At 37.1% G+C, this 13,310-nt stretch overlaps 3 gene segments (V, D, J or C); all 3 read left to right on the top strand.

Annotated features, from left to right (window-relative positions):
• The first annotated feature begins 1,085 nt into the window (after positions 1–1,085).
• LOC127652325 (immunoglobulin heavy variable 1-46-like) lies at positions 1,086–1,655 on the top strand. The segment is given in 2 exon segments: positions 1,086–1,216; positions 1,300–1,655. Coding segments are annotated over 2 exon segments (399 nt in total).
• A 9,714-nt stretch (positions 1,656–11,369) lies between these two features.
• On the top strand, positions 11,370–12,009 carry LOC127652958 (immunoglobulin heavy variable 1-46-like). The segment is given in 2 exon segments: positions 11,370–11,409; positions 11,505–12,009. Coding segments are annotated over 2 exon segments (336 nt in total).
• Positions 12,010–12,844: 835 nt separating this feature from the next.
• On the top strand, positions 12,845–13,310 carry LOC127652324 (immunoglobulin heavy variable 3-7-like). The segment is given in 2 exon segments: positions 12,845–12,914; positions 12,997–13,310. Coding segments are annotated over 2 exon segments (366 nt in total).

The following is a 13,310-nucleotide window of genomic DNA, read 5'->3' as shown; positions in this document are numbered from 1 at the left end:
AAAATGTAGAATATTATATTGTAGTAGTGAATCATTGTCTCCACAAGAGGGAGTCAATGCAACATGATCACATGAGAAGTCCATTATGACCAATTCTGAGGATTTTTAGCAGTAACTCCTCCTTACAAGCTGACACACATCACTCTTAGTTTAAGAGGAGGGTGGGAGTGCTAATTTAATTCTATATAACACCTGTTCACTTTTGACATCCAATGAAATCACATTAAGGTGCAGAAATTGCATGTATATACTAGCAAACATCTTAACAATATGGTCGATGAGCATTTCTCTGTGGTGTTTTTGTTGAAACTATTTTGGATCTAAAATCCACAGTGCATGACCATTGTGAAGAATATGGTTACGGTTGATTGCAATTACAATGATTGATTTTTACATTTTCACCGACTACACCTTTCTTTGCACCTCTACCTCCACCTCCATCCAACTCCAACATTTAGCTATGTCCTTCTCAAAATGTCACACTTAAGCATGCAGCCTCCAGCAACAGCTGTCAAATGAAATTCCTATAAAAGATACCACACTTAAATAGCACAAAACTCCAACCATACAAACATCCAACACTTACTACACCGATAACAATATATAGCTGAAATTCTAAGAGCACACACTATGAATTAGCTGATACAAGTCATTTTGATGAAGACTTAAAACAACAAAGGGCAATGAACTTCAGTCTTGTTATGTGCATTTGTATGATATTATAATGCCAGAACCTGCATTCTGAGTGCATACTTTCACTGAGTTATTCGATTTCAGTTATAATTTTACTGTTTAAGATATCCCAAAACCTGAGCCAGTGGCTACTCTTATTTTCCTCTTTGAGCATCTGAAAAGTTTAGGAAAAAATCTTTTTCAGAAATGTCAGTCACAGAGGCCAAAGCAGAGTTAAAAGACCACCTTACCATAATTAGTAATGACAGAAAGAAAATTCAACTGTATATGTTAATTTTACTCCAACTATAAGATATGTGTTTGCATACCTCTATGCAAATGATTTTGTAGGGTGGGACAGTGTCACTCAAATTCCTAAAACACAGTGCTATAAACGGAATCTTCATTGAGTGTTTGTGCCCAGCTGCAGTGTACAATTGTAAATGTACTGTATTACTGTTCAGCTTCTTATTTCATTCATTTGACAGTTTTGTAGTGGCCATGGAAATGCTACAGTATGGCGTTCTACTGATGATTATTTCATGTGAGAAACTCCCCTTTGTTCTGGAATATTACTGTCATCTTATTGTTCTAAATCATGTGACATTCATTTTCCATATTTTTCAGGTATCAGTGGTCAGTCATTGACGTCCTCTGATTCTGTAGTGAAAAAACCTGGAGAATCAGTCACTTTGTCCTGCACTGTGTCTGGAATTGCAATGAGCAGCTACTACATGAGCTGGATCCGTCAGAAACCAGGGAGAGGACTAGAGTGGATCGGGTACATTGACACTGGCACTGGCACTGCTTTTGCACAGTCTCTACAAGGACAGTTCTCCATCACCAAAGACACAAACAAGCTGTATTTAGAGGTGAAAAGCTTGAAAACGGAAGACACGGCTGTTTATTACTGTGCAAGAGACTCACAGTTAGACAAAAGACTACAAGTTTGCACAATAACTGTTCATGCAAGATATTTATGAGGGCCTCAGAGGAAATGAACAGCAAACTTCCCCAAAAGGGGAAAAAAAGTCTCTCTTTTTTATGTTGTTTGAATAACTTAAAAATGTCCCCACAATGAATTTCCCAAGGTTTGAGCTGGAAGTCTAAAGGACTTGGATTCAAACCCTGTAAGAGGTGATCCATGAGTCTCTTAAAACTTTTCCACCCAAAACACAAAACCTGCTGTACTGTACTCTAGTATTCTAAAATCACATTAGATCATAGATTTTCTACCCTGCTTAATGAAGAAAAAACCCCATCTGTAATAGGAAGACATTGATACACTGTATGTCTCCTTTAAAAATATATGTTTTAAAGAGAATGAGTGCATAATAGTGAATTGATCTTGATTTGGAAAAAATGCAAACTTATGGATTTGGATTGACTCCAAATGTAGCTTTAAAATAGGTTATTTAGAAAATCCAGTTCATACACTTTATTGATAATCATTACTGAGTCTCTGAGCAGGTGAATTATTTACAAACATGGAAATGAATATTGTACCTATGCTGGGTTTTATCTTTATGTTTGCTTTGAATGCATCTTGAAAACCTGTTGACAATCATTCTAGTTTTTTTTCAAACGCTGTGGCTCAATTCTTGAATGAGAATATTTTTTTTAGAAACATTAAGTTCAAATCTCAAAAATGTGTTTCTTGTTTACAACAGATATTAATTTCTTATTAATTTAATCACATTGCACACGTTTTGTCATGTGTGTGCAAAAGAGTAAGTAAAATTGTCTACAATTTGCACAATAACTAAATGCACATGGATTGCTAATCAAAACTGATGAGTTGATTCTCAGTGAAATTGTCATACTCTTCACAATTTCTAAACATTCTTTCATCAAGTGAGCCATCACATGCAAAATGCTCCATTTCATTATCAAAATCTGTCAGATATACATGTATATTCCATAAATATCTATGACTTGGAATGTTTTTTCATTTTTGCAGGTTTTTATTTATTATTTTTTTATATTGTTTTGTATGGATGCCATTTTGTGGCAATTTTCTGTTTACTATATATGAATTTACATTTAAGAAATGTGTAAAAATGGACATGCAAATGAGAATTTTCTGTTTACATGTAACACATTGCTACAAAAATTAATTTACTATATACATACAAATGTGCATTTCCTTTTGTGCACACCCTTCTGTGTACTACAGTACTCTACAGTACTGACTTTTCCCAGTAAAATGCACCTACTGTTGAAATCAGTAACAAAAAGTTCAGTGTGACACACAATAGCATTCAGCTAGACAAAACTGACATTATTGTATAGTACAGTAAGCAGTCAGTGTCAACAAAAAAGTATAATAAAAAGGAAATTTGTACATAAAAAACTTTTCCAGGGTTGACTGCCATGCGAAAAACATCGAAACAATTTTACCATTATGGCTCACAAAAATTTGTTTTTATTTTAATGGTGGCAATGGCCAAATTGCTATCACAATAATTATGTTTTGAAGCATGATTTAAAAGTTTTGGGTGAGTTACTACATTATTTTTGTTTACCATTTGTTTTTAATGTTTACTCTGATCTAGGTATTTACTGTAAGGCACCTTAGCACATTGATCAAGGGGATTCTGTTAGAATGTGTTATAAACACACAAACACCATGTCTTCTAAAATTCAGGTATGCATCTTTTATCCTTAAGATTAATCTTTGAGTATTGGATGCTTTGTGTTGATTATTTCTGAATTGATGACCTCTTTGATGACCTCTTTACTTGACTAATACATTTTTAATTTTGATTACTCAGGATTCTCTTGAACTCATTATTACCAGTAATTAAGCGCCTATGATGTTACCACAAGTGTATAACCAGGATAATTATTACTGCGGGCCATGAATGCGAGCAAATCCTCAGGTACCATCTGACTTATCGCTCAGCAAGCTGTATGTACATAACTAAGCAATTATCATTTGATTATAAGATAGCTTGATTTATTTATATTAGCAAACCCTCCAACCACTGACTTAATATCGAACTGGCAACCTTGTGATCATAAAAAAATATACATAGGCTATTCTGGCCGACATCGACACCGAGTTATCAAAAACACCAAATTATAATAATATCTATGATGATCAGGATTAGATTGGAAAGTTGATTCAAATTTGAGGTCAATTAATTGGATTCAGATTGAACTATGAATGGTGTCAGATTCGGTCTGAACTAAATCAAATACTTTAAGATGTAAAACCAACTCGTGCCAGAAAAGATGAACACACGCAGAACTTCACCATCCTGTTGGATAGCACCATCACACCAGTGAAATGGCCTGAAAAAATTTTAAACGTGCACGCATGTGTGTTCTGCATTAGTGATGCAGGGGCGAAAATTTCATCAAAATGTTGGGGGGGACAATAAACATAACAATTCTCAAGAGCAATTTTTGAAGGGGACACCAAGGTTTTTTTTGTTTTTGCCCTCTTTGCATTTGAATTATTTTATTTCTTAAACAATTATTTTAAGAATATATCATTATATTATTTACAATAAACATATTTGAATGATATTTTAGGGGGGGCAACCCTCAGATAGGGGGGGTTATATGTATGTGACTTATAATGTTATAGTTTCACCAATAATATAATATATAATAATCGCATCATATGCGTTTCATTTATGGGTAATAATGAGTTTATGAAAATCCAGAATAATCAAAATAATGATTTATTAGACAGGTGAATAAGTATCATGCCAATTACATAATATAATAAAAACACTAATACTAAACATCCAATGCTCAAAGTAAGAGATGCATACCTGACTATTATAATAAAAACATGATGTTGTGGGTTTAACACACACAAACGCCGTGGGGTTGAATCTGGTTACAGGATCCATCTGACCAATGCGTTCAATTCCCTTATATACCCAGACCACAGTAGCCTGCAGCAAACCAAAAGGTAAACAAAACTTGGGAATGAATTGATTCAGTGACACAGGAGGTAAAACCCTGAAAGTAATTTACATTGAGGACCCCTTGGAGACATTCCACAGCAGAAACATCATTTCTCAAAAAAATAAAATAAATCTTTGTCATGGGAAAGTTTACTGCTTTGGTATAGTACCAGTCACACTGAGACCTTTTAAATTATATCAAACGTGAATATTTAGACTTGCTCTGTAAATACAATTCAAGTTCTTTTTAATACAAGCATTAGGTGAGCTTGAAGTGATTTTTAGCTGACAAAGGACAGGATGGAGAAAGAAAGGGAAGGGGGAGATGTAGAAGCTATTTGGATTCAGTGTGGTGTGATTCTTGAAACAGAGATGCTATCTTTGTAAGATAATTATTTTCTTGATTATTTCTGAAGTTCTTTGTTTTCTCAGGGTATTGAACCCCCTGGTGTCACAGTCTGCACCTTATTCAATGACTCTTATTTTGAAGTTCTCTCCCTCACTACATTTCCCAGAAGCCACTGCCCTAATCACTCCATTATCCCCACCTGTGTGTCATTCCCTCATTTAATCCTAGTGTATATATACTCTTTAGTTTTGTCAGTCTGGGTCAGTCCTTGAATTGTGATGTTTGAACTCAGTGTTTGCTCTGCTCCAGGTTTTTGCTCTGCTCCAGTGTTTATTAAAGGACTTGAAGTTCCTACTCCTGTGTCTCCTCTTGCATCCTGTGACACCAAACGTTACACCTGGGTCAAGACTTTCGAGCACCTTTGCCTTGCACCACCAAGACTCTTCTAGTCCAAAAACTATTTTGTATGTGTGTTCAGGTGGCAAGATTTGGAAAAGTCACTGTAAAACAGTTAAACGATGGGCAAGGAGGAGGCGAGAACCGGCTTGTCAACATAAATCATATTTTAATGAGAAACTTAAAAGACAACATAAACAAACACACATGACGGACATGCCTGTAATTCTCTCTCTCTCCCGAACCCTGGTCACCGACCGCCTTTATCCCTCGCACGCCTCATCAGGCCGATTGGGGACCGGGCTCGCGATATTCCGACCCGGCCCCGCCCCCCTACGCTCCACAGTCACCAAGCCTTGTACCGTTCAGATTAAGGAAATTGATTGAGGCCAAATATGACCAGAATGGTCATTATAATAATCATAATTTAAAAAATCTTCTTCTGGATGGTATATTAAATGGAGGTCCTGACTCACAGTGGTCATTAAAAATCCCATGGCACTTCTCGCAAAAGAGAAGGGGTGTAACACTGATGTCCTGAAATAATTGGACTCTATCTATCATGGCTTCCTAATAATCCCCTATATGCAAGTCACTCACGAAAGAAAAAAACCCAATCAGTTTTTCCATACTCTAACTTATAAAATGTATGACTTTGGAATGGCATAATACTACTCTACTACTGTGTCTGTCATATTAGTCAATGGCAGAATTATTAATAGTAGTAGTAGTATGGAAGTATGCCATTCCAAATTCGGCATTTGTCTTTTTCTGGTATTTTAACTAATATCATGACTTATCTCAAACACTCATTTAATGGTCAAATACATTCTGGCAAGGAATCAAATGTTGATTGATACAATTAAATGCTTTAAGTCACTTTTGGCAGAGAAGAAAATGTGGCTTAATTGGGAATCATCTCCATTGTTAAATGAGCAATAACTCCTCCTCAAATGCTGCAAAACATATACAAATTACAAGTTGGTAATTGTATATAACAGAAATTAAACTCACTGTTCACTTCACATGTCAAATAATATTTAAGATTCAGTATTTACAAGTTTGAACAATGGCAAACATTTTAACATCGGGGTGAAATGGAGTTCTTAAACTAAAGTTCAGGAGGAGCTTTCTAATCTAATCTGCCAATCAACCTGCAGGTTGCAGAGTATACAAACCGCTGCTTACCTAACTCAAGCTACAGTCTTCCTCGAGCACCTTATTTGCGGACAGTAAGCCACATATGTTTACCCTTTATCACTCAAAGATTATATGAGCAGGCGAACTCATGAAGGGAACTTTGGCAATTCACCTTTATGGTTGTTTTTTTTTTTTACTACATTGACAGAAGATCTAGATTGATGTCATTTTTGTCTTTTTCCATATGTATCAGTGGTGATTAAATATGATTAGATCAGTCACCTGCTGTTATAAAAAGACTTTAGGAAATAATGAATATCTCCTGTAAAATAAGATCCTACATGCACTGGATAAGGCAGAAGCCAGAGAGAACTCTGGAGTGGATTGGGAGAGTTGACTCTGGCAGTAGTAAAAGGTCAGGTCATCTTACTTATGCAGACTCCATGAAAAATCACTTCACTACGAGTGAGGACAGGTCTGAAAGTACACAGTATCTTGAAGCTAAGAGTCTGAGAGAAGATGACACTGCTGTTTATTTCTGTGCTAAACAGACACTGTGACTATATCTGATGAAGCAGCTTTATAACTGTGAACATATTAATTAATTAAAAAAAACTAATAATGATAACTGTCATTATGTCTATGACATTAGAACTGATAATAGGATCATCATGATAAATATTCTAAGATAAGACCTTCTATTGTAGTTTGGATCTGCAATCCATAATCATGACCATTCTGAGCAATGAGTTAACATGTGTCACATGTTGGGGTAGAGAACTTCATCAGGGCGTAGGCTATGCAAATTCAGATTTGCATTATCCCTTGTAAACTCTACATATTTAACTCTTTTTCAATGTTTTGTCAGTGAAGTCTTTAACCAGAATTTTTGCAACAATGGTCATCATAATTATCAGTTGTTTAATAAGCATGGTCTCTATTGGCAGTAAGTGAGATTTATTTTATTATTTTATTATGCTCAAAAATGTACTTTAATTCATTTTAATTTTCACCTCTTGAATTGCATAGACTGCTGTAGGTGGATTCCCACTTTGACTAGGTTGAATTCTCAATATGTGTTTCCCAAAATGAAATATGTAAAAAACAAAACTAAAAAACGTTTTTTTCTTTCTTTAAAGACTGCAAAGGTCAAACACTGACTGAGTCTGAGCCAGCTGTCATCAAACCTAGGAACAGCCATAAACTGAGCTGTACCTTTTCTGGGATTGATGTGGGAAATGCAGATATTTCATGGATAAGACAGTCTGAAGGGAAAGGGCTCGAGTGGCTTTCACATATTTCTGCTCCAAGTGGCGGTAGCAAATATTACTCTAAAAGCGTTGAGGGACGGTTCACCATTTCCAGAGACAACAGTAAAATGCAGGTGTATCTGCACATGACAAATCTGCAGGCTGAGGACACTGCTGTTTATTACTGTGCTCGAAGAAACACAATAACACAAATGGCTGCTGAGCAGTACATAAACTGAATCTCCATTGCAGAAACTGTACACTGCCAGCTCAACTGTCATTTCAATGTTTAATTCAAATAATTGAAAATAATAAATACAAATAAAAAATATTATTTTTAATACTGCAGCTAAACTGCAGTGTTAATAGACTTACTTAAACCCAACCTTGAAATTCAAGAAAACATATCCAACAAAGGGGAGGCTGTGGCTCAGATGGTAGAGTGGGTCGGCTACCAAATGCAGGGTTGGTGGTTCAAATCCTGGCCCACATGGCTTCACATGCTGAAGTGTCCTTGGGCAAGACACTGAACCTTGAGTTGCTCCCAATGGCAGGCTAGCGCCTTGCATGGCAGCTCTGCCGCCATGTGTGGATGTGAGTGTGGATGGGTGATTGGGACACAGTGTAAAGCGCTTTGGTAACCTCTAAGGTTAATAAAAAAGCACTATAAGCACAGACTATTTACCATATCCTAGAAATTTCAGTCAAATTGAAAATAATAATAACAATAAATAATAATATCTTTTCCCCATAGACTTTCAAGTCAAAAACTTGACTTTTGATGGGTCAACTGTAACACAAGAAAAGAAGGCCATACATCATTCATTAACACCTGTGATCACTTCTCTGTTCACATTAAAATATTTTTTTCTCAAATCATGTTTAAAGGAACCTTTATTACACCGCAGAATTTCTACATTTTAATAACTTCTAATGGGTTTAATTAAAAAAACAAAAAACTGCATTAAGACTCAAAATATAGCTTTAAAAGATGTTAAGAAAATCCAGTTAATCCATGTAATTGGATTAGCTATCGACTCCCTGAGTAGGTAAATAATAATAAATAAACAATGATAAAAGGCATGCATGAATACTGTAATGACTTGTGAGGAACAGGAGGAGGCAGACGAGTGGTTAGGATCCAAGAGCGGTTTTATTGAATAAGCACAAAAATAAACAAACTCAGGAACAAAGTAAAAGGTCCACGATGGGAAAACACCAACTAAGAATACCGGATTAAACACAGGAGGGGTGCAGGAGTGACTGAGCAGCGCACATCCACGGAGGGTAGGGTAAACCTGAAACGACAGGAGGGTAACCTCGAAAGAACAGACAGACTGGCAGGGAACACGAACGGAGAGAGCGAGTCACAACAGACATGAGCGAAAACATGGAACGTCAACGCACGACAATAGGTAGGGAAAACAGCGGGGTTTAAATAAAGAGACACGGTGATGACAAAATGACAGACAGGTGCGGACAATAACACACTGACAGGGCCGTAAACGACGGGAAGAAGGGAAGTGTAGTTCACACACGGACGGTGAGACTCAGGCGGACAACAAGGAAGACATGACAGGGAGCGTGAACGGTAAAACAGAAAACACGGGCGGACAACAAGGGAGCGTGACATGGAAAGTGACTAGTGACGGGTGAAACAGAAAACACGGGGCGGACAACACGAAACACGGTGCAGACGATGCAAAACATGGTGCAGATGACGCAAAACACAGTGCAGGTGACATGAAACATGGTGCGGGTGACACGAAACCGTGACAAATACAGAGGTTAGATAAGGTTTTTTTCCCCCCTTTAAAAGCCCCCACTGTTTATCTCCTTATCCACAAAAGTATTTTGTAACTGGGTTGCATAAGGTCTATGGGAACAAAATCCTGTCAAAAATATTTCAGTCACGAATCCAAAAATAATAAGCGAAAATAATTGATTCTTTAAATAATAAGTGCAGATAAAAAGTAACATGTGCAAAAAATAAATAAAAAGTGCAGATCAAAAAATAACAAGCATGAAACAAAAATATATAAACACATTTAAAATATGCTGCAAAAAAACAACAACAGAAAAATCAAAGCAAAGTCATCAGAATTGCAAACAAAATTCTCTTTTCCTTGGTTATATTACTGTTTTTGTATGCTTACGTTGTATTTTTCTTTGCTTTTGTTTCCAAGTTCTGTGCTTGGTTTTCTAAAACTTGTGAGTAGAGTTTCATAGTAAATCAGGGGGTGTTTTGCATTCTTATTGGTCCACTAGTCCTTGATCGACAGCTCCTCCTCTAGCCAATCATTCGAAGAGGGGAAGTGATGTCATTCCAATGCAACACCAACAGCTACTGCACAATATAATTTTATTTGTGGTTGATAGATACACAGCTTGTGTCTGTTTTGAGTATTTTCTGCCAGCTCTAGGGAGCAATGTGTTGTCCAAGTAGGCTATTATCATAGTCCGTTAACACATTTATCGTGTCAGCTGAATTTAGTTAGCAGAGTTGTCACCATTCACTTGCATGATATAGAAATAAAGAGCTTAAATATTCTTCTAAAGATCTTCGTTTGTGTTCAGCAGAAGAAAGAAATTCATACACAACTGGGATGGCATGAGGGTGAGTATAAATTATTAGAGAATTTACATATTTGGGTGAACTATTCCTTTAAAGCTTTGGGGATCAAGTCTGTTTCATAAGTCTTGCGAGCTAATAAATAAATACAATGTTGGATTGACTTTACACTTTAGCCATTTCTTCCCACAGATTCAGAGGTTTACAATGTAGAGTAACACATAATTAAATAATACATTTTTATTTTAATTAAGAGTAACACAAGAGAACTCTGATTAACACTGATATTTTAAGAAAGATGTAGTTTAGCTATCTATAATTTGCATACCCAACTGGAGTTAACACTTTGCCAACAGATTCCAAGAGACACTTTATTCAAATGACGTCTGCAATACTGTGACAGTCTCGCTCACCTGCACCGTGTTTCGTGTCATCTGCACCATGTTTCGTGTCGTCTGCACCGTGTTTCGTGTTGTCTGCCCCGTGTTTTCTGTTTCACCGATCACGCTCCCTGTCATGTCTTCCTTGTTGTCCGCCCATGTTTCACTGTCTCTGTGAAAACTACACTTCCCTTCTTCCCGTCTTTTCCGGCCCTGTCACTGTGTTATTGTCCGCACCTGTCCGTCATTTTGTCATTACCGTGTCTCTTTATTTAAACCCCGCTGTTTTCCCTTCCCGTTGTCGTGCGTTGACGTTCCATGTCTCCGCGTATGTCTGATTTGACTCTCTCTGTTCGTGTTCCCTGCCAGTCTGTCTGCTCGCTCGTGGTTACCCTGTTATCTGTCTGTCCGTCCGAGGTTACCCTGTTGTTCTCCGCCCTCCATATTCTCCAGTATTTAGTTTGCCTTTTTCCCATCGTGGATTTTGATTTGTTCCTGTGTTTTGTTTCTTTTGTGTTATTTCAAATAAAAGCCGCACTTGGATCCACACCCCCGTCTGCCTTCTCCTGTTTCCACACATCATTACAAATACACAGTGTGTTTTCTTTGTGATAAACACTTTATTTTAAGTCTCCTCACACAACCGTAGCATTCTTTTGCATGGAATTGCAGAGATATTAGAGGAAGATGAATCTGAGTTATTTCAACCTCTTGATACTGGTTTCATGTAAAGTTAAATCTGTTCACTTGAATTGTATCCCTTCTTTCTTAATGCAAACAATTACATTTTATTCATTTTCTGAAACTTTTATTTTATCCCAGATGTAGATGGTCAGTCAATGACCTCATCTGGCCATGAGGTGAAGAAACCTGGAGAATCAGTAACTTTGTCCTGTATGGTGTCTGGACTCCCCCTTAGCTGGTTGCACTGCATCCGTCAGAAATCGGGGGGAGGACTGGAGTGGATTGGGCATATTAACGATGGCACTGACACTATTTTTGCTCAGTCCCTACAAGACCAGTATTCCATTACAAACGACACCAGCAGAAACATGGTGTATTTGGAGGTGAAAAGTCTAAAGACTGAGGACATGGCAGTTTATTACTGTGCATGTTAGACAAAAGGGTGCAGTGCATAGCAAAAACATATGTATTATGTTTAAATGCTGAACATTTATACCCTTGAGAGTAAAAGACGAATGCATGGCGTGGATAAAGTAACTCCCAGGAAGGAGAGGTGTGGTGTAATGCTTCTGGCTGTAATGCTTCTGGTTTTAACTTTGGTGGCTCCTGGATGGCTTGGATCATACAGACTTTTGGGGGAAGACCAGAGTGTGTTGCTACGTTGTCCAGTAGCAATAGCTATATCCATTATTCTGAACCTGTTAAGGGACAATTTATCATCTCAAGAGACAATAGAAATAATTAGCTGTACCTTCAGATGAACAGTCTTAAAATTGAAGATACTGCTGTTTACTACTGTGCAAGAGTGACAAAGTAAAGCAAGTGCATGTGGTGATGTACAAAAACATTTCTGAGAATCGGTCAGCTATAACAGAAAAAAAAAAACTATTCACTATTTTAGCATTCAGTCAAAAAAAATTTAAATAGGCAACACATAGCCTAGGTTATATAAAGGGTTGGAAACCTATGAAACCTAAGGGCACAGAAACAATATGAAAGAGAGACATATAACAGCCAGTCCTGTTTAGATGCATGGGAAAAAGCAAACTTAAACGTAGGATAAAACCTTGTTACCAAACTGAACCTGTGCAGTGCAATCCAATGGAGAATGGTTTTGTTTACTTGCAGAACACTGATAGTGTAGAACAGACAGCGCAGAACAAAACAGAAATCGGTTTGCAATGAACTAGCAGTGGGTCATACAAGTGAATACACTTATATTATAACCTTTAAAGAAATCGTATAACTGTAGAGTGCAGCAAAAACACTTACTGTATGGTGATGTTAATTTGCTTTAAGAATCAACACACATAATGACCTTACGTTTTCTGCAACAAGTTGCTCCCTGGTCCCTATTTAACCTCAAACCTCACAAGAGGGTGGGTTATGCAAACCAAACCAAAGTTTCCTCCCATTAAAGAAGTATTTATATGTCACCGGCAGATATATGTTCTGATTATTCTTTAACAAAAATAAAAAGCAAATATAGTATAAGAATGGAGCCAAGCACCATTTTGAGCTATGGTGTGACATTCCTGACACTTCAATGTGAGTTAAGCTATTTGATCACAAACTAATTTAAATGCTGTTTTTGTTTTTATTCACATCAGATCTTGTTCATGTTTTACAGATTGTTGGAGTCAGACGCTGACTGAGTCTGAATCCGTTGTCATTAAACCTGGAGGATCTCATAAACTGACCTGTACTGCCTCTGGCCTTGACTTTAGTGGCTACTGGATGGCTTGGATCAGACAAGCTTCTGGAAAAGGCCTGGATTTTGTTGCTATCATTGAGGGCAATAGTAATAGAAAGTTTTATTCCAGTGCTGTTCAAGGAAGGTTCACTATCTCCAGAGACAACAGTAAGAATCAGTTATATCTGGACATGGGCAGCTTAAGGACTGATGACACTGCTGTGTATTACTGTGCTCGAGAGACACTGTGA

Source organism: Xyrauchen texanus, chromosome 12 (assembly GCF_025860055.1).
Source record: "Xyrauchen texanus isolate HMW12.3.18 chromosome 12, RBS_HiC_50CHRs, whole genome shotgun sequence".
Lineage (NCBI taxonomy): Eukaryota > Metazoa > Chordata > Actinopteri > Cypriniformes > Catostomidae > Xyrauchen > Xyrauchen texanus.
Note: the sequence above shows the minus strand (reverse complement) of the source record. Positions and strands in the feature narration are given on the sequence as shown.